This window comes from Sesamum indicum, linkage group LG9, assembly GCF_026168435.1.
Source record: "Sesamum indicum cultivar Baizhima isolate 11 linkage group LG9, ASM2616843v1, whole genome shotgun sequence".
NCBI classification, from domain to species: Eukaryota; Viridiplantae; Streptophyta; class Magnoliopsida; order Lamiales; family Pedaliaceae; genus Sesamum; species Sesamum indicum.
Window position 1 is genome coordinate 4,158,819 of NC_142665.1, and position 21,166 is coordinate 4,179,984.

At 35.8% G+C, this 21,166-nt stretch overlaps 4 protein-coding genes across 4 annotated transcripts; 1 reads left to right on the forward strand and 3 right to left on the reverse strand.

Moving 5' to 3' along the window:
• Positions 1-70: 70 nt before the first annotated feature.
• On the forward strand, positions 71-6,885 carry LOC105170544 (serine/threonine-protein kinase MHK). Its single transcript, XM_011091346.3, has 18 exons — positions 71-280; positions 970-1,349; positions 1,450-1,528; positions 1,604-1,672; positions 1,800-1,889; positions 2,542-2,680; positions 2,792-2,894; positions 2,991-3,043; positions 3,372-3,438; positions 3,658-3,766; positions 3,853-3,918; positions 4,020-4,088; positions 4,160-4,211; positions 4,289-4,393; positions 5,109-5,137; positions 5,228-5,273; positions 5,402-5,477; positions 6,495-6,885. Exons 2-18 carry the CDS (start codon positions 1,342-1,344, stop codon positions 6,625-6,627), a joined length of 1,293 nt encoding a protein of 430 aa, XP_011089648.1. The 5' UTR covers positions 71-280; positions 970-1,341; the 3' UTR covers positions 6,628-6,885.
• A 1,662-nt stretch (positions 6,886-8,547) lies between these two features.
• LOC105170545 (anthocyanidin-3-O-glucoside rhamnosyltransferase) lies at positions 8,548-10,284 on the reverse strand. Its single transcript, XM_011091347.3, has one exon. It carries the CDS (start codon positions 10,128-10,130, stop codon positions 8,715-8,717), a length of 1,416 nt encoding a protein of 471 aa, XP_011089649.1. The 5' UTR covers positions 10,131-10,284; the 3' UTR covers positions 8,548-8,714.
• Positions 10,285-12,290: 2,006 nt separating this feature from the next.
• Positions 12,291-15,262, reverse strand: LOC105170546 (GTP cyclohydrolase 1). The gene is made up of 2 exons (XM_011091348.3): positions 14,405-15,262; positions 12,291-13,804 (listed from the first exon to the last, which is right to left on the reverse strand). The coding sequence occupies exons 1-2, from the start codon at positions 14,619-14,621 to the stop codon at positions 12,630-12,632; spliced, it is 1,392 nt and encodes a 463-aa protein (XP_011089650.1). The 5' UTR covers positions 14,622-15,262; the 3' UTR covers positions 12,291-12,629.
• A 719-nt stretch (positions 15,263-15,981) lies between these two features.
• On the reverse strand, positions 15,982-20,692 carry LOC105170547 (cyclin-C1-2). The gene is made up of 9 exons (XM_011091349.3): positions 20,485-20,692; positions 20,244-20,350; positions 19,704-19,743; positions 18,895-18,939; positions 18,226-18,344; positions 17,989-18,103; positions 17,185-17,229; positions 16,922-17,069; positions 15,982-16,429 (listed from the first exon to the last, which is right to left on the reverse strand). The coding sequence occupies exons 1-9, from the start codon at positions 20,514-20,516 to the stop codon at positions 16,331-16,333; spliced, it is 750 nt and encodes a 249-aa protein (XP_011089651.1). The 5' UTR covers positions 20,517-20,692; the 3' UTR covers positions 15,982-16,330.
• Between the last annotated feature and the right edge of the window lie 474 nt (positions 20,693-21,166).

Below are 21,166 nucleotides of genomic sequence, written 5' to 3' on the forward strand. Positions count from 1 at the left end.
TCTTTTATTGATTTTTATTATAAAAATAGTTTAATAAATAATAATAATTGTTTATATATTATTGGCCTTTGGTTTCTTCTCCAATGCTTCTTCTGCGGATTTTGCTGTTATTATTTTGTTAGCATATAACCATCAATCCATCTCTCTCTCTCCTGTTTTCAACGATTCTTCTCTTATTGCATTCTTCATCCAAATATCCATTTCTCTCTCTCGACTCTGTGTTCCTCTCTCTCTAGATATTTCCTCTATCGGCTCATGGCGCCCTACTGTTTCATATGAGGTGAGTTCTGTTTGGAAAAGTTAGTCGTAATTGTGAGCAAATTTTTGTGAAGGTAAAGACCTTTACATCGATGTGGTGTTGGATTGTGGAGTCATCTGCAGCTTGAATTTGTAGTGCTTATCTGTTAATGGAGTTCTGTTTTTCTTTTTTTTTTTCTTCTTCCCTTGTTCTCTGGATTTTGTTTTTTATTTGCGTATTAGCGTAATGTGAAGTGAAACTAAGTTGTTTGGACTCTGGATAATGCGCGTCCATGATTCTAATTTGGTGGTTATTTGATGTACAATTCATACAAATGTATTTGTTCTCATTATTGATGTTACTGGGGAATGTGCTATCAAGTCATATTTATTCTGTTAGTTTGTTACTTTGATGTGATGTTTTGATGATAAGTAGTGTGAATTTTTTTTTATTTGTATGTTTATTGCCAGGATCTTAAATATTAATTTACAGATAACTTTGCATCTGTAGTTTTAATGTATGTAGATATATGTGTGTGTGTGTGAGGTGATTGAGTGATATTCTCTAGACCTTAATTTGGTAGAAATTGCTGTTATAATGGCTGATTTAACTTGGCACTATGACTAACATAATTTTGTTCCTTTTGAAATGTTAAGTGCGTCTTTGCCTTTTAGCTTACTAATCTCAGCAGCAGCTATTTCTCCGCTAACTACCATTGTTGTTTCCTCAAGTTTTTGGCAGATGGATGAAATTTGAGACTCTGTGAAGTTCCATGATGATAGTTGTAGATATTCTTGGACTCTGTTGCAGCAGAAGCTTCTATAGCAAGGTCGTGCTACAAAGGACTGCTGGTTTTAGATGATAACTGCTTGCAGCTTGTAGAGGCTGCCCACAAGCATGTTGATAACTTTCTGGTTAATAATCAACAGTACTTATAATGAAAAGCCAGTACCTTACTGCATATTGTATTACGTGGTGGACATAAGCACAGATGTGTACATAGAAATAATTGAAAATCACTGCCTAGACAGTGTACAAACCTCTTTCAAGAGGTTAGAAGTCCATTGACCTAAAAGGATTGTTTCGGTTTTAGTGAATCAAAAATGGAAAGGTTAGTATTTATTCTTGTATACTTATCTGAGTTATAATATTGCTATTTATCTTACACGCTGTGACTCATGATTGTCTTTTGCTCTGTATTTCCTTTTCAGATATAGAATTTTGGCAGAGCTTGGTAATGGAACATCCGGGAGTGTATATAAAGCCGTACATATTGAAACATCTGACATTGTAAGAGATTTTCTTGATTATTTATCCTTCTGTGTCTGGGGAAGTTCCACTCACATTTCCATATACCTATTGCAGGTTGCAGTAAAAAAAATGAAGAGAAAGTTCTATCACTGGGAGGAATGTGTAAACCTGCGAGAAGTAAAGGTTTGTGAGTCAATTTAATGGCCAATTTATACGATAACACAATGGAACTTGAAGCTTTAGATATTGAAGTTGCTCATAGTTGTTTTAACTGGGTAAGCTAACAGTTCTATATTCCTCTTCTGTGCAGTCTCTACGTAAACTGAATCATCCTAATGTCATCAAGTTGTTGGAGATTGTCCAAGAAAATAATGAGCTTTTCTTCATATTTGAGTACATGGTATCATTTTATTACTTTTAACATTTTGAAAAGTCTTCTTGTCTCTCATATGTACTTTTAATTTTTCTTGTATGATATAACTCAGACCTTATAGGCTCTCTTAAGGTTATATGAAATCTGATAGGAGGTTAAAAATAGATAAAAAAGGGACAAATGATTTGATACAACAGAATGTGGGAAAATGAGCTGCAAAAGATACCTGGATATGGGTGGTGAAAGTAATGAGAGAGGGAAGGGAGAGAAGGAACAACTGCAATTTTAAGTGATTGTATATATATGGGAGATACTAATACTGGAAGTTTTGATTGATAACAAACATATGGCCCATTACCCGTAGCAGTCAATAATGTGTGGCAAAATGGGGTTTTTGTTAACATTTGATGCCTATGGGGGTATACTTATGCTTTCAAATGACAATTTGTATATGTCATATACTATTATCTAGTAGGGGTGCATAGTGAAAGTTAAGTTTAGGGAAAAATTCACATATTTTATGTGGTAATAGCTGTCAAATATAGGAGGTTCTATGCTAGTATGTTGTTGACACAATTAATCGGCCCTATGTAATGATCTGATTATAAACTGTATCAAATATTTTCCCAATTGAAACTCAACTATAGTTCTATCGTGATCATGGGTACTGTATTTTCAGGACCATAACCTATACCAAATAATGAAAGATCGGCAAGAGTCTTTTTCAGAGGAAGAGATACGAGGCTTGATGTATCAGGTGCTGCAAGGTCTTGCACATGTGCATAAACATGGATATATTCATCGGGATTTAAAACCTGGTATTCAATTATTAAATAGTGTTTTTCTGTGTATAGCAATTTTATGTACTTTTTGTTTATACAGAAGAAACAATGCCTCAAGCTAATTATTTGAATTATTTCTACTACCAGAGAATTTGCTGGTGACAAATAACAAAATAAAGATTGCTGACTTTGGACTGGCTAGAGAATTGTCATCCATACCTCCCTATACTGATTATGTATCCACTCGCTGGTGAATAACCTTTCACTAAAAAATATACACCCTCTTCCTTTTGTGTTTCCGGTTCAGAACTGTCTAATAGATACCTCATATATCTTTGTTTGCAAGGTATCGAGCTCCAGAGGTATTGTTGCAATCGTCATTCTATACCCCTGCCATTGGTATGCCAACCTCTTTGTTTACTCAAAATTATAGTCATTTTTATTTGAGTGTTTATAAAACTAGTATTCTGTCCCTTTTTATTTTTCGAATTATTGGTTTATAATTTTGGTCACTTTGGGGGTACTTGCATTGAGTGTGCTCTATTACTACTCTTTTTTTCCCCTCCAGGAGTAACATTAATGAAATTAGTGAGAGACTAGATGATGTGCTTCGGATTTTGATGGATTTGATTTAGCACTTTCTTTAATAAAATGTTGGCAATCACTATTTGGCTTCTCTTTCGCTTTATTTGGATAGATGACTAATTGACTCACGAAATCCTCGCAGATATGTGGGCTATTGGTGCCATACTTGCTGAGCTTTTCACTTTGTGTCCCATTTTTCCTGGGGAAAGGTGACTGCATAATTTAAGTATTCGCTTCCAGTAACGATATAAGCTTTTTTGCCCCTATTTTGGTTTTATGTGACTCCATGAATAATAGAACTTCCTTTAATATGTGAAGTATTTTCTTTGATATTGCTTCATCTACGGGATTGGCCGTGTTATTTATATTAGACGTCAAAGCAAGATAAATTCTGTGGACCAGTAAAATCTCATTTCATGTATGACCAGTGAAATCGATCAATTATACAAGATATGCTGTGTACTTGGGGCACCAGATTGGAAGACATTTCCTGAGGCTACAAACATTTCTCGATTAGTTGATATCACTTATTCAGAAGTGAGTTCTACGTGAAGTCCAGTCTTTATCTGCTTATTGCCTTCTCAAATATTATTTTACTGATTTTAGCATCAAATTGTTGATAGATTATGGCTGCTGATCTTTCTGATGTTATCCCAAATGCAAGCTTGGAAGCCATAGACTTGATCAAGGTAGTTTAACTTGGTTTAATGTACTTTCTTTAGACATGTGACTTTAAATCCTTTTGATGGTTGTAAGCAGGCTTGTGCTGATATTTCTTTTTTACTGGCAGCAACTTTGTTCGTGGGATCCATTAAAGAGGCCAACTGCAGATGAATGCATGCGGCATCCCTTTTTCCATGTAATATCATAATTTTTTATATCAGCCTTCTGTTGTTGCTGCATGAGTACTTAATTTCTGCCTATGACTAGGTCTCCATGCGGATTCCTCGTGCACCTGCAGATGCGTTCCAGTTAAATCTAGGTACATACAGTTGGTTTTTGCATGCCTAAATGATATAGTCAAGATCTATTCCGTTACTCATTTGGTACTTTGTGTAGGATCTGAACCAAATCTTGAACTGAACCTGTGGAACTTTGGGACGGCAGCAGATGATTGTTTTCTTGGCCTGACATTGGCAGTGAACCCTAGTGCTCCAAACTTGGGTAACATTCAAATCCATCCCCCCCTCCCCCGGATTCTCAAGATTATTGAGATGATGTTCTGGTATTAGTGTTTTTCTTCCATTTATTTCTTACAAGCCTGACATTCTAAGACATTAAATGGGGCAACTGACTTGAACATCTGTGACAAGTTTCACTTAGCACCCTTGTATCTTTGAAGACTAGACAAAACCCAAATCAATAAGAATATAATTTACATATTGTTAGGGAAAAGGAAACTATATGATAGAATGGCCTTTCTGAGTGCACTAAATTCATAGGGATCTATGCTGAAGCACAAAATCATTTCCATCAATGGTTTTGTGGTTTAAACCCCTATTCATAAGTAGATTGTGTTGTTACACAGTTAATATGCTTGAAGGTCCTAGAGAACCGTGAACATTAGAAAATAATAAGTCTTTTGGCGCATTCTTTTTTCTTTCTGATATATAGTCTTTTGATGTCTGAGTTGAGCTTTTTCATAGTGAAGTTGCCACATAGAATTCATTTAGCTGATTTTTCTTTTAAGTTGATCAAATGCGGACCTAAATTATACCTATTTCTTTTTTGGTTTATCTGATAGTGACGTTCTTTGGGGTTCTGAACTTAGTTTGATCTCACCTTAGCTGATTACATTGTCATCCTGTTTCACTTGTTTTTAGTTGTTGATATTCTGGGAATTTCACTTTTATCTGATCTCTGACTTCACTTCTTGCAGAGGTCAACAAAAATCAAGGTACTGAAGAGGTATGCTACGTTCCTAGTTCTTCTAATAAGATATACTAGGACCAACCATCTTTTGTATTGAATTTGAAGGTTTTACCTTATCTCGCGCAGGATGTGAAGATCTACTCTGGTCTTCATGATCATTCACCGCAATCTGGTATTTGTTGCTGAACTACAACTATCTTGTTGATCCTTGAACACTTTTTGCATGCATAGAGCATGAATTAACTTCACCATTCAAATATCATTTTCAAAGAGAATCACATGCTCGCTGCTGCTTTGCAGTTTTCTGGTCATTGTTTCCCTGTGATGGCAATATAATTACAACGTCGGTGGAGTCATCCCTCTCCTTATCATTTGGGTAAGTTTTCTATGGCTACATGTATTGTCGATTTTGGGGTGAAAGTTCTATATGGTTTTTCCCACACTAATTTGCTCTGTTCTTTCTATACCCTGTAACCAAATTGTTTGAGCCCCAAAGCATTTGCGACAATCATGATTCAGCAGAAAAAAATACTTTGTTGCAGCTATGTGGCACAAGAATAAAAAAAGAATAATTACACTCCTCTCCTTTGAAATTTTGTGTAATTATCCATAAATCTGCTGTGGTTTGGGAAATTACATCTAGCACCTCTGAGGTTTGCTTCCGTCAAACAAATAAGTTCTTCTGTTAGTTAAAATTCAATGAATGTGTTGATATTAACAAAAAAATTAAAAAAAAAATGATATTTACTCTCGTTTAATTGATTATTGATCTTATTGCAGGTCAAATAAATCTTTTTAAGATAAATTACCCTCATATGTCTTCATGTGCTAACGGATGGACTTATTTGTTAGACATAAGCAAACTTCAGGGTATTATATGTAATTTGTCAAACTACAAAGAGTCTATGTGTAATTACAGCAAACCTCAAGGAAGGGGAGTGTAATTATCCCAATAAAAAATTAACATTAAACTTACTAATTTCAAATGAGTGCATGCTTTCTATTGTTCTTCCACTCTTCTCGTAACTGGTAAGAGGGGTGAGAGCGACGAGATGTTCACAAAATTCAAGGCACTGCCATCCCCAGCAAGCCCAAGTAATAGAAAAATAAGGAAGCACAACAAAACTAGACAAAAGAAAGGAAACAAGATTAACCAAGGGAGAGACAAGAACAGAAAGGAGAAGATTGGCTTGTCTGAAAACGATGAAAAATAACATTCATGGTGATCGCTCCTTAGACGTGGAATTATGTTCGTAATTATTCTTCATTTGTGACTAGTGATACCGAGACACTGACAATTTTCATCTGATAGCATGAGTACGCATACTTGTGGTGTGCAATAGTTGATTTCAAAGTCATCTCATCTTTTCTGTATTGCTTTTCACCGTCGCAGGTCAGTTCCACATCCGTCAATTGGAGTACCACAATCAGCAGGATTTGCAATGGCATCTTTTCAGCCCAATATCTTAGAGCGTCCCCTACTGGCGACGCCCTCCCCCCTCCGGCCGGGCCATTATTACCTTTGAAATGTACAGGTTATGGAAATTGGCATAGTTACAGCTTATGATTCTCTCCAAGTTAAATTGATCTGAACGACTATACTTCCTCCTCACTGATTAGTGTTATGGTAACATGTAATGGATGCTATCTTAGGTCAAACATTAGGGAGTTACTTATGAAAGTTAGCATATGAAGTAACTAGACATGAGAGTAGTGTTGCTTAGGATGTTTGAATGATGCCTTTCCTTTAATATTTGGAATGAGAAATCGAGAATCATTACTGATATCGGTTTGGATTAAGCCTTTCTTACTACAATATATGATCCCATTTTTTGGCTTTGCTTGATGTTTTTTTCTTTTACTTTTATTCTTATGAAAATTGAAGAAGATTTTAGTTTCTAAAGATTGTATAATTAACACTTGGATCCAATTAAGTTTGAGCTGTGATTATTTGTGATGTCATCTAATTTCATTTAATCTCACCAACAAAAACTGGAGATGAGTGATTAAAGACAAAATTGTATTTTTCACTTTTAGTCCTTTCATTTACGAGCTTAACAGCTAATGTCCCGTAACCTAAAAAAGTGCAGCAGATGTAGTACTCCCAAGCCAAACGGCCGTTTTTCCTTTCCCAAAAATGAAGAATAAAAAATAAAAAATTGTCTTTTAACAGAATAAACAAAGCCCTAATTAGATCAATGAAACCCTAATCGATTTTTCATACACCGTGCAATTAAAATGCATAATACCAACAAAATAAAGGTAACAAAATTTCGAATTATATATAATGGTTGATCGGTGGGACTAACCAAATAAAAGAAAAAAACATGTACCTCTTTTTCGAGTCAAAGAACACACATAAAACTTCTTACTTAGATTGTTAGATGTACATGACAGTAACAAATCAGTGTTGCTTGCATTGCGGAACAGGTTTGGAGGTAATAGAAGATAAGAGGGAGTTGCAAAATTGGTGCCAAAGTTGCGTCCATTTGCAACTATGTGACTACCATCTGCTGAAGCCGAGCACATATGCCTGTGGCTGTTTTTCGTTTGATTTTAAATGGCCGTCTGCCTGGGGACCACATCTGTCTTGCTTTTTTAAAATTATAGTACATTAGTTGTTAAGCTCATAAATCGGGGATTAAATGCTACAATTTTATTGGTGACTAAATGTGAGATAAAAGTTAATATTATGCGTAAAAGATATTAGATGCAAAAAATATAATAATTATCATAATTAATATGATATGTTTTTCTTCAGAGTATATATATGTTGGAAGGAATTCTTTTCAAAGGAGAAAAGAATTACAACCTAACACTACGTTGACTACGACACATAGAGTGAGATAGAATGCTCTCTCAAGCAGCACGCAGCCAATTAAGTTATCTTCATTTTAGGACTTGGAACCAACCTACTTACTATATTAAGAAATATTAGTACGGATAGAGTACATCTCTCAATCAAGTACAGCTAATGTATTATTTAGGAGGAAATTCTTATTTGATTTAGGTTTGGTCGAATCAAACAAATCAGTACATAGTAAATGTGATACATTTGCTATGTGATTGATCATTTTTTTTAACTGTACACCAATCATACGATAAATGTATTGCACTTGCATATGATTGTTTCAAATTTGACCAAGTTAAGTTCCAACTAGAAATTTCTTGAAACTAACCAACCTACCATCTTGAATGCATTTTATTAGAGAAACACTAACACATATGTGGATAGAATCAAATTCGAATACGTTACGCTCTGATAAATGTAATAATACTTATAAGGATTAAATGTATTCTTTTTTCCCATAATTTAGTTCATTTAGTATTTTTGTCCTTTAACGTTCTAAGGGTTGTACTTTGGTTCTGAATTTTTTTAATTTTCACGATTTCAGTTTTTTTTTCTCTGACAATGATGAATTCCAATTATAAAAAACATGACTGAATTAACAAAAATTAAAAAAATATAGGATAAAAACATTACCCTAAAAAGTCAAAAACTAAAACGCCAAACAACTTAACTTACAATACCAAAAATACGATAAGCCTACTTAGAATTATGTGATTGGTTGAGTGCAAACAAGCTTGATTGATGGCAGAATTATCCAACTAGTTAAGCACTTGAGATAGCAGCAAGTGCCTCCATTTCCTTCACCAAATCCACAATAAAACTATCCTGAACACCCTTATCAAGCACAAACTCTCTCCATTTCTTCTGATTACCTCTTACACTCTTCCCTGGCTCCTCATCAACCCTTACCATAACACTCTCCACAGCCCTCTCGATATCCTCTTTCCCAAAATACCCATCCTCATCCCTCCTATTTACCTCCACCCCAGCCCTCAAATCCCCACTCACAAGCTTAGAGTTCAAGAACTGGTCACCCTTCTGAGGCAGCAGCACCAGCTGACAGTCATTCAACAGCCCTTCGATCACTGAACTGAACCCTGCATGGAATAAGTAGCACCCCACACTGCTATGAGCAAGAATCTTCTGTTGCTCCACCCAACCACTTGAAATGACTCCTTTGCCCTTGACTCTCTCCATCAACCCTTCCGGCAACGCCCTCCTCAGCTCGGCTGAGGCGTCTGCGTTGGCTGGGAAGTTCAGGACTAGCAAGAACGGTAGGCCGGTGAGCTCTAACCCTAGTGCAAGTTCTCTTATCTGATCATCATTCAAGAATGTTTCGCTCCCAAAAGAGCAGTAAATGACTGATTTAGCCTCAAACTGGCCTAGCCAATCAGCCCATTTCCCCTCCAACTGATCACCCCGGCCCTCAGGGACCACTGGACCGGCTAGAAGAACCGGTTTATTGAACTGGGATTTCACGTATTGTATATAGGGAGCTTCCATTTCATTGCAAGTCTTGGCGAGGATAATTGAAGAGCCCTTGAGGCCCGAAATCACACGATCGTACACGCATGGACTGTCATGGAAGCTCTTGAACATGTAGAGGAAATCCCGGGCTTCAAAGGTTTTAACTGCAGCGACGGAGGTTGCAGGGAAACCCGGAGGTGGATTCTTGACTTGTTCGAGAGCCGGATAAGTTCCGGGGTCAGGCAACCTAGAGGGGACAGTGAGAAAAGCAGTTGAAAGAGCAATGAAAACCGAGTAGAAAACTGTTTTGATGCCAAGATCAGAAGCCATTTTGGGGAGCCATTCTTGAGCAAAATCGAAGAGGATGAAATGGGGTTTGAGCTGAGATAAAAGCTGCCTGATTTGGGGTTGCATGAGGTCAAGTGCAACTTTGAGGAGCTCAGACTGAGTGGGAGTGAGGTCGGAAGTGCTGGCGAGGCCTGAAGGCAGGCCCTGAACAGGGGGGAGGGTAAGGGGGACGATGTGCGAGGTGGGAGAGGGATGCAGCATTGATCTGATGCGGCTGACATTGGCTGGAGGTGAGAAGAATGAAATGCGGACGCCACGAGAGGATAGCTTGTTAGATAACTGCACGAAAGGGCTTATGTGACCAAACGCAAAGAAAGGAAACATCACAACACGGAGACTGCTACTCTTTCTCTCACTCTCCATTCTCTCTCTAGATTTTCTTCAACCCCAAGAAAAGTTTCTTCCTTTGCAGCTATATTTAAGGAGAAGATTAGCAGCACCAACAGCAGAGAGAGAGAGAGGAGTTCTGGTGGTGGTTGGAAGTTGAAAGGGGGAGTGACAACCCATGCGTTACTTTGCTGTCATGCATTGATCTTACGTTGATATGTAACAAACATACATAGTGTCTCAATTCGAAAAGTATATCTTTAATGAAGAGAGAGAGATGCAACATACACACAGTCGACGTAAGGTTCAAAATGATACAGAAGATATTTGGTTCTTGGCCGGCAACTTTTTTCTTTTGCGTACTTTTGGTGGGTGGAAGAGAATTGAGTTGGTGCTCAACATTCTGAAAATTCTGTTGGATCCGCTTGCATTGCATGTCTATCATCTCCCAGTCAACACAAACAAATAAATAAATGATCATCACAACAACCAATGTTGTTTCTTGAAAAATAAAAAAGATAAATATAATTACATTTTTTTTCATAAAATTTAGTATAATTACACGTAAACTCTCTCTAGTTTGAAAAATTATATTTAACGAATTCTGTGAATTATCTAACCAATGGGAGTAAAAATAATTTTTTTTTATTCTATTGTTAATATCAGTAAATTCAGTTAATTTAATTAATAAATGGACTTTTTTGTTAAACGGAAGCAAACTTTAGATGTGTTAAATATAATTTTTCAAAAAATATAAAATTTATATATAATTACACAAAATTTAAAAGAGACTGTAATTATCCCTTTAAAAAATATTAAAACAGAAAAGTAAAAAAGGATATATTGGTAATCTACGTGCTGAAAATGAGAAGGGAAAAGGGATTAAGTGGTTGTTATCTTTTCTTAGTAAGAACATATATATATATAATTCGGAAATTAACAAGAATATGAATGTATCACAAATTGATAGTTTGATATACCTGGGAATGCTTTTTTGGGTTTGGGTTTGTGTTTGTTCACTTAGATTAAACAAAATAATATATTACAAGTATATATAAAATTCCATTGAATACACTTAAATGAAAGGATAATTACACTCTCTTTCCCTGAGTTTTGGTGTAATTATACGTAAACTTTATGTAGTTTGAGAAATTATATTTAGCACTATTGAAATTTGCTTCTATCTAACAAATAAGTCCTTCGTTCGTCAAAATTTACTGAATTTGCTGATATTAACAAAGAAATTTTAGAAAAAAAAAAATCTATATCTACCCCTAATTGACTTATTACTGACTTATAGTAGATTAAATAAATTTTTTTATAACCAAATTACTGTGATACGTCTTGACATGTTAATGCATGTGAGGAGTTATATCTTCACCTTTATAAGGGTTGTTTAGTCTGAAAAAATTATTTGAATTAAAGGTAAATATCAATTTTCATTCAGTGTTTTTGTTAATATCGGCAAATTCAGTAAATTTTAACTTATAAGGGGACTTATTTCAAACTACAGAAGATCTATGTGTAATTACATCAAACCTCGGGGAGGGGAGTGTAATTATATATCCCTAAATGAAATTTAGAAATCAAGTATATCCAATGGAATTTTATATATACTTGTATTAATTTATTTTGTTTAATTATTGATTAAGTATGTGTCTATGTAATGTAATGCAAATACATATGGGTAAATTACATACATCTAGTTATATATTTATTGAAATTTATCGTAATTACAATTACAATCTGCAATACATGGGTACAAAAATGCCTTCAAATTTTTGACAGAAGAAAAATCTAAAAAAACATGTTTTTAAAGATATAAGAGACGTAAAGGTGCATCTGGATTGATAGTTTTGTATTTGAAAAAAAAATTAAAATTTATTCATATTTATCAAAATATAATTTAAAAATTAAAATTGAATTATTTGAAATTGTTTGTATGTAGAATGATCCAAACAGCAAAGAATGGGTAAGCGCTAAGGTAAGACACTCATATCAAGTGTAGTTGTAGAAGCTCCTATTTCATTAGACGATGTGGGACCTGAAGTACACATTCATCTTAGTGGGTGAATATCAAGATTTGGCAACCATTAAATTCTTGCTCCCCCAAATAATTTCGGTAATCTAGCACATTTGCTTGGCAATGAGCAGAAAGTGAATGTGAATGTGAATGTGACAACTTTGATAACAATCTTGAGCACAGAAATAACAACTTTGCTGTGAATAAGAAGAAGATGCTGCATACGACCAGCGTTTTCATGGGCTATGAGGCCTTTATGTTACAGGCAATGAGCCGAAGAACAAAGAATGCTATGACAAAACAAATTCAGACATTATCTGCTATTGCAGCTCCAGTGGCAATCTCCCCAGACCAAACAGATTCATAGGACACCAACATTCTTGCAAAAGTCTCATTCCGACTACTGCCTTGAGTCTCGACCAAATTTAGATAGTCAGCAAGCTTCTGAGCAGGGCACAAGAAACATGCCGGTATAACAAAGAAGGAAAAAGTATGTTTGTTGCAATCAAACCTCAACCTTCACAGGGACTAGAGTTGGGGATGATCTGCAAAAATTTTGCCCGTGCTGAGGGGTCAGTGGAAAATCGACCCAGGACGGCGATGGTAGCAGTACTGCTACCGAACTTCTCAATCCCTCGAGAAATCATACAAGTGTGACTAGCTTCGACAACTACTATTATATCTTCACCTAAGAATGATGAAACTGTCTCAGCAATCTGTCTCGTCAGCCTTTCCTGTACCTGGAGCTTGAACCCGTAAAGATGAACAATCGACTGTAGGAAGGATTTTCCGACTGGGCTGAACCCGTTTGAACCGTAATAACCTATATGAACTACACCGTGAAAGGGAAGTAAATGGTGTTCACATTGTGACCAGAAAGACAAGTTCAGCTCGGAACAGAGATGTTCTTCGTAGCTGAAATCCCCATTGGAAGTTAGGGAATCTCTCTTGCTTCGGACGAATCCATTTAGCTTCAAATCCAAATTTGTGTTTTTAAAGTTCATTAACCACTTGACAAAGCGAGTGGGAGTCTCTACAAGCTCTTTCCTTGATGGATCCTCGCCTAGAGAACAAAGTATTGAAGCTACAGCACCAAGCATTGCTGAATCTGAGGCCGCCGCCCTGCAAAACGTGTGAGACGGGCACCAGGATTTGTTGTTTGAAACTCTAGAACAGACATCCTCAATGTTTATTCCCCTGAATCTCAGGAGACTGAGGAAATCTGTCCAAATATCTGCTGTGTTCTCATTGTCAAAAACTCCAGAGCCCGATCTAACTAACATCTTTACCCAACCTTTATGGTTTGGATCAAAGAGGGCCGACTCGAAATTGGGGAAATGAATGTGAGAACATTGGAGGACAACAGCAACTCCAGTTGGTTTGATACCCTGCTGCAAAGCTGCACAAATCTCATTGGCCAATCTTTGTGGTTCTTGGAGCCGTTTGCCAAAAACTTCAGCAACTCGAGAAAGCTTGCTAAGGCCCACAACTCTACGACCAGATGGGACATAACCAACATGACATTTAACCTGGAATGGGAGCAAGCAAGACTCACAAGTTGAAAAGAGATCAAGATCTCTAACTATTACAAGCCCACCTGCTCCACCAGCATGACCAACTCTGCTTTCCAAGCCAGCTTCAGGGAATAAAGCACCACTAACAACGTCCTTCACATTTTGCTTATAACCTGGATATGGATCAAATTGGAAAATCTCAATACAAGCATGAAGCTAAAATCCAGCTCTTGAAACAAACAACATACTGTTCTTCTGAATTCTATTGAACTTGTAACTCCAAAGATAGCAGCAGTACAGTATCAAAACAATTGAGAAGCCGACTGCAAACAGAGAACATGCTTAAAGACATGTACTTTTATTGTAATAAGTTCGTCTGCATGATAGTAACAAACATACATGTTGGAGAATAATCAAGTCAGCTAACAATACTTTCCAAGAAACCCTTCCCTATGTTGACAGTTAATCTTCCCTATGTTTAACTGTTTTCATAGTTGTTGATAAAAGTTAACTAAGAAAGATACTCGTAACAAAATCCTGATCTGTTTACAGGATGCTAATATGAGTCAAGAGTATCCATTTGCTGACTATCCAGCAAGAGTTCTTTAACAACTTAAAGCTACATAATATTAAAGATCTCATCATACAATCTTCCATTTCTTAATAATTCCATAAATTATACCAAAGCAACATATCCAACTGTACTAGGAGTATCACTGTGATGAAAAACTGTAAACTGACAACAGAAATGCAGAAGGGCAATGAAGAATCACCTCTGGTCCCTTCTCGAAGCGCCTTTGCGACACGGAGAGGGGTCTTTCTCAGACCTTCACGATTGAAATCTTCACCTAAACCCTGCAACAGGACTTTCACAGCTTCCTCAATAGCCAGAGTCTCAGGCTCCTCCTCAAAACCAAGCTCAGAGCAACCCCCAAGATTCACACCATTCCCCAGTTCCACATCATAATGCCCCTCATCTAAAGCGCCCATTGACAATCAAAACGAATCCCACCCCACCAACCAACTCGAGAGCGCTGATGCTCTAAAAACACAAAACTCCACCAAAGATTCAAAATTTTTGGCTCCCAAATGGAAACAATGACGAAAGATTCAAACTTTGGGGCACCTCAGATAAAAAATAAAAAACAAACGAAAAACACAAATAACGCACTTAAGATTCAACCTGAATGTTCCTATCCTTTGGGTCCCAAATGGAAACAATGACCAAAGATTCAAACTTGAAAGCACCAATACACAGAATACGCCGTGCAAATCAACCACATAAAACTTCGCTTCAAAGTAATACAGACAGACGCATGGAACACGCAGCAACAAGTGGATAGAGAGACGAAGGGCTGTAATCGAGAGAAGAGGAAGAGGGTGAGGAGGAGGATGTGTATGTGTGTGTTGTGTGTGATTCTTGAAGAATATTATTATTATTAAACGTAATGTAGGGTTGCATTTGATTTTGGAATGTGTGGAAGGGCTCACACTTTCAATTCCACTTTTGTCCCAAGAATTGCTTAGATTTGGCTCATCGGAGCAGTGGGTCACAAAGGATTGGGCGCTTTTGTACGCATGGCTGCAAGATTTTTACGTCGCCTACCTATCGTTTTCGGGCAACCATTTCCATTTCTGTATTGTACAAACAACACACCAACGGCCCAACATTATCAGACAAATCCCCGTGAACGATCACCCGTTGGATCATCTATAATGATAATTATATTAATATTATCTTAACTTAATGTGCTAAATTTGTATTCTTTAATTTTAATGATTTTTTATTTATGTAAATTTATATTTTTTACGGTGAAAATATACAATCTAACGTGCATTTATTAAGTACACCAAGATCGACCACTGGTATTAATTTAATAACGAGATGATTATACCACTTTTCTTTGAAGTTTGATATAATCACATGTAAGACATCTTTAATTTGAAAAATTATATCTAGTACTCCTCAGTCAAAATTCAGAATATGTTGATACTAACAAAAAAACTAAATAAAAATATATTTATCCACAATTGACTTAATATTAATTTATTACTAATCGAACTATATTTATAGAATGAAGATATATCTCATCACGTACATTAACAAAGTTAACATATAAGAATAAATAAGAGTAGTTTGGTTAAAAGAAAATTCTTTGACGTACAAAAATTTTGGATATATAAATTTTCATTCAATCTTTTGTTAATATCAACAAATTCGATAAATTTTGACTTATAGGAATCTATTTACTATATAGAATCAAAATCGAGTTATTAGATGTAATTTTTCAAATCAAATAGAATTTACATATAATTATACGAAATATTAAAAAAAAAATGCGACTACCTCTTTAACAATATCTATGTACTTTATATGGGCGACATCAAATTTTTCCGATGGTGGTGGTGAAGCCCCAACCAGGGTCAATGACCATACAACCCAAAGATAGACCATTGACCTCCACTAAGTGGAGGGCAAAAGCGTCAATTTATCATGACTTAAGACTATGTTTGAACCTTGAATTTTAAGGAGGAAAATAGTAAAGAAAAATGCTATCTTCACTCCAAGCAACTAACTATACTTTCTCCTCATCTCTTACAGCATAGTCATTGTTTGGTTCTACAGATGTAACTGAATCTTTCAGGTTTAGTACATACACGCTTCATGGCCGGAGGCTGCTGATAATACAAGCCTGTGATCATTTGGCTAGCTTGTTCATGGCTGCATTCACCCTTTCATCAGTGATCAGCTTGTGGCTGTCATAGAAATCTAGTATCTCCATTGCAATGTTCTTCACCTGTCAAATTAAATCACACAGGCAACCAACAGAAAGAATAAGCACCAACCAAAAGTCGTTGAGATATAAACACGTCAAGAAATTCATGACTTGTGTCATAAGCACAATGATGATACACAATGATGACAAACCATAACAAGATAGTCATTTGGAGATAAACACGACAACAAACCACAACGGAAATTTAACCATTTCAGAACTAGATCCTTTATACACATATTTTGTTACCCTTTTTTGCGACCTCTAAGGGGTTGGGGGGTGGACAGCTGTACAAGAGTGGTGTGGGGAACAAACCTGGGAGCATCTCATTCAGCTGACAAAAGGAGGCCCATTCCCACTTTCAATGAAGGATCATTAGGTAGTACGTTTTATGTTCAAATTTATATGTTTAATGGGGGCAAAGGAATTCATTCTTGTGTGATGTCTTAAGAAGGGAGGCCGAGAAATGGAAAGTAAATTTCCAGGCATGGAGATTTAACTTAGAAGACTGACCACATTCATATCAACTCGAAGCTCTTCAAACCAGGCAGTATTTTCCTTTTCTTTTTGGACGCTTGCAATGTATATGCAGGCTAATGATATCAAGTGAGGAGGATGTATGAGAATCAAATCCATCTTGTAAGTATCATTAACAAGTCCCCTGCAGAATTCGACAAGTCAAATAAAAGAAAAATATTCAGCACCAAATACAGCAAAGCATAGAGGCCAAAAGCCATCCTTTTCCAATAACCAAGAAAAAGAAAGGAAATTTTTACCATGCTAGTTGTGTTGCATCAAGCATGCCAGCATCCTGGAGCAACCTAAAATTTGCAGAGTTGCTGTTAGACAAGAAGCTAAGAGATTTTGATTTCTGTAGGGAAACTAAATGTGAGGTCTCACATAAGAACTTGTAGATCAAGTGTTTTAGTGGTAGAATGGCACAAATACATTTTATAGGGACGGCAATTCAAGTCAAGCTTCTCACTCAACCTAAGTTTTCATGCACTTCTATAAGGAAAGCTGGATAAGAATTGAAAAATCTGACAGAGGATGGTAAAACAATATAGATTTCCCTGTCACATTGATTAAGCTTACCCTCTTTAGATTCTAGAAATTCTGAGTGTTTGAGAATATATCCAGAGAGAAAATAAATCACGATGGTAGACTTTTATTTAGAAGAACTCGGAAGATCAAAGTTTCTTGGTTCTTCTGAAGTAAAAACTGATACACCCATCATTAGAAAATTGTACATCAGAATTGTGAACATGTGTTAAGACAAGAAGGAAACTTTAACAGAAAAACACACAAAATGTTGTGGTTATGAGATGGATAATTCCTACATCCACTGTCATCCCAATTTCTCTTACTAGAACAGAATTTTCATCAACACCCCTCAATAATATACATGTAGGCCACCTGAAAATATGGTAAAACTACAAACTTGCCGGTGCCAATAAAGTGTAACGCTGGATCAGGCTCCATGATCCAACACCTAGTTCATCATTTAAGGAATCATGCAAGTACACATCAAACATGACCATCAAAATACAGACATAGTCTATATCTGGAGATACACTTACAAAGGAAGCTGCCGATAAGGATGGAATACGATTAAGTAATAATTGAGAGCTTCCAAGACTTTCATTTCCATTTCTAGTATCTCTTTTATTTCATATCGGTACTTCTCATCAGAATCTGCAAAAGAGGAAAGGGGTTGCTCTTGCCACTTGTCATGCAATCCAAAAGTATGTATGGGGGAGAGGGAAAATAATTGACATTTGATCAATTATTAAGCATACCAAAGACATTGCACTTACATAATTTCTTGATGTAAAATACAAGAAGTCTTGCCTGCACTGTGCTTTCTTCAGCTTTTGATGCCAAGTACAAGCAGGTTGGAGCAACCAGACGAGGATCGCATTCCGTCATACTTCTCCTGAAAATAACATAATTTGATAATGCTTGAAGCAAGGGTCCAACAAGATGCTTAATCAACAACAGTGTCACAGGGCCAAAAGCTTTTGAAATCAAAATTTTCAAAGGAAGACTTTGGCAACAGCACAAAAGATGACGCTTAATACTTCATGATTTTCATGTCATGGTGGCACAAAAGGAAGAAGATGAGTAAATCAACTCAAAAGTATTTGGAATAGTTTATTGGTGGTAGTAGGAGCAAAAACATCTAACGACGATATGACCCACAAGGGATGACGTGTGACATTTGGCAGCAAGACGTTAAGGCTTGAGAATTTGAACTGCAATGCCTTCTCTAAATTCTAACAAACTTTTCACAAATATCAATTCAAAGGCTTTAATTCAGAGCATCCTCGTCCTGCATCTTAAGCTTTACAATGCAATTTAACTTTATGACCATCGAAATTAGAAGTCATCACCATATTTCTGGCATAAATATTATATTTTTAAGGTACAAAAGGAATTTTAAGCAAAAGAATACTACCGAATATTAATGCATGGAAAAAGCATACCTGACAAAAACACGCCTCATGTATGCAATGGCAGTAGCAACAACCCTGAGAAGTTAATCAACATGTAAGGGACCCTAAAACTGGTGAAAAATGCAGCTTGAAATGTGTATTTCCCACTTCTGCCACCTCTTGGTGTCATTAGCAATATGTCAAGTAAAAAGCATGACCTAAAAGTTTGGAATAAATCATATATTTCATAGGTAGAAATGCCAACTGATATTACTCGCCATTCCCACATGTATGAATGTTCTAGAAATCATGCATAGATAATTGCATTTAGATTTTGTCAAATTTTATGACAAGCATAAAAAATTTAGCCCAACCAATTAGCGGCAGTCTAGGATATACAGAGTCTAGATTTTGTCAAATTTTTATGACAAGCATAAAATTGAGCCCCACCAACTAGCTGCAGTCTAGGATAGAATATTGCTTTCTTTGTCCTTGTTTTCTTCATTATTTTCCTCCCTAGTTACTTTTTCTTGTTCAAGTGTAATCTTGCTTGGTGATAATGGATCTTAAGGCAACATCGGTAATTTCAAGCCCTTTGCATCCTACAAAAGAGCACTTTGCCTCATCGTGTACATTAAAAGTTTCTCTACTTCCAGTGAAAGAAAAGATCAAGCTTCAATGGCTCCAATGTCCGCTCCAATGCATAAAGAAATCGAGATGCTTCATATTCTTCCAATCCCTTTAAACTTACCAAGAGTATGTGTAGGGTGATGGTGATAGAGATGATCTTTATCATCTTTTTGCAGGAAAAATGTAAAATGCATCGCAAGAAAAGCTGTGAAACAGAATGAGAATCAGACCTTTGCCGCACCTTCACATTCTGAGCCAATCTTGTAATATCTGACCAGTTGAACGTTAAAAAACAAAGGCAAAGGTTAAGGAATGAAATTGAAGGATGGAACAAATACCAAGATTTCCCATAAACTGGACATGACTATGACGTCGTTCCCGTTACCCATTAAATCTTTATATTATATGTGGCAAGAAGATTGACAGATCAAGCCAACACAACTGACAGAAAAATCAGAGAAAGTTCATAAACAAATGACAACAGAATGGCGGGAGAGGAATGGCACTCAAAGGGAAATCATTGGAATACATACAAGAACAATACGATAATTCTCAGTAAACAACAAATATTAAAATTACAGAACGTAATGAAGTTCATAGATATTCAGATTGACAATCAAAACCAAGAAAAGAACTCCAAATTAATAAATAATTAAGTAAAAAGAAGAAAAGCACTCATCATTCTTTGTTTTCACTCTTTTCTTGGACATCTCAAGAAATTGAAGTATATTCCTTTAACAGCAAAAACCCATATACAAATATAAACTTACAATTCGCCATATGCAACTTGATGAGCTTGAAATCTTCAAGAGTGATTCCCCTCTCCTTATCCAGTGGGTGCACAACATCTACCTCTTCTGGGTCCAGAAGTTGTTTGCTAAAATTTCCAAAAGAACAAATCAAAGCAATTAACCAAAAGAGAACTGCAATTAAACAAAGTAAAAGTCTGCGCAGAAACAGAGAACGAATTCAAGAACCATATAAAAATGGGCAAACCCATACTCAACTAACCTGTGAGATGAAGTCCAGAAATTGGCAGCCATGGTACAACAGATGAACGGGAAATTGCGCTAGGCCTCACCAAACATACAACAGTTATATGGACAGGTATGTGCAAGAACAAGAATCGCGGGCGCATTGGATTTCTATTTAAAAATTCCGTAACTTTTTCTTTTTTTTTATATATTTAATGTGTACATACCGTGTGTTAAAAAACTATATTATTTATTTTATATCAGATAAATTTTATACAAATGATATTTAATTTTTATATAATTTTTAAGTAATTATGCACATACATACAATTTAATAAGTTAATAATTATAATAGTTAAAATCCAATTACTCTATTAAGAAATATTTAAAATTCACCAATATTTCACAATATATAGTTTTATTCTAATATATAACCATTCAAAAATTCGAAATGTTAATCTTCAAATCTTTCAATTGGAATATAAAAAAAGAAAAATTGAATACCAAATCACACAAAAGACAAAGCAAAAAAAATAAAGGGAAAATTACAACTACTTGATGTTTGATATAATTATGTATACATTTTGTTTAATAAATTACGAATATTTTCTTAATTTTGACTACTGTTTAATAATTAGCCCAATCCATTAGGTTTCCATCCATTTTTATGATAATTGATCAAAACACCCTTGTGGATTCAAAATTATAATTATATTTAT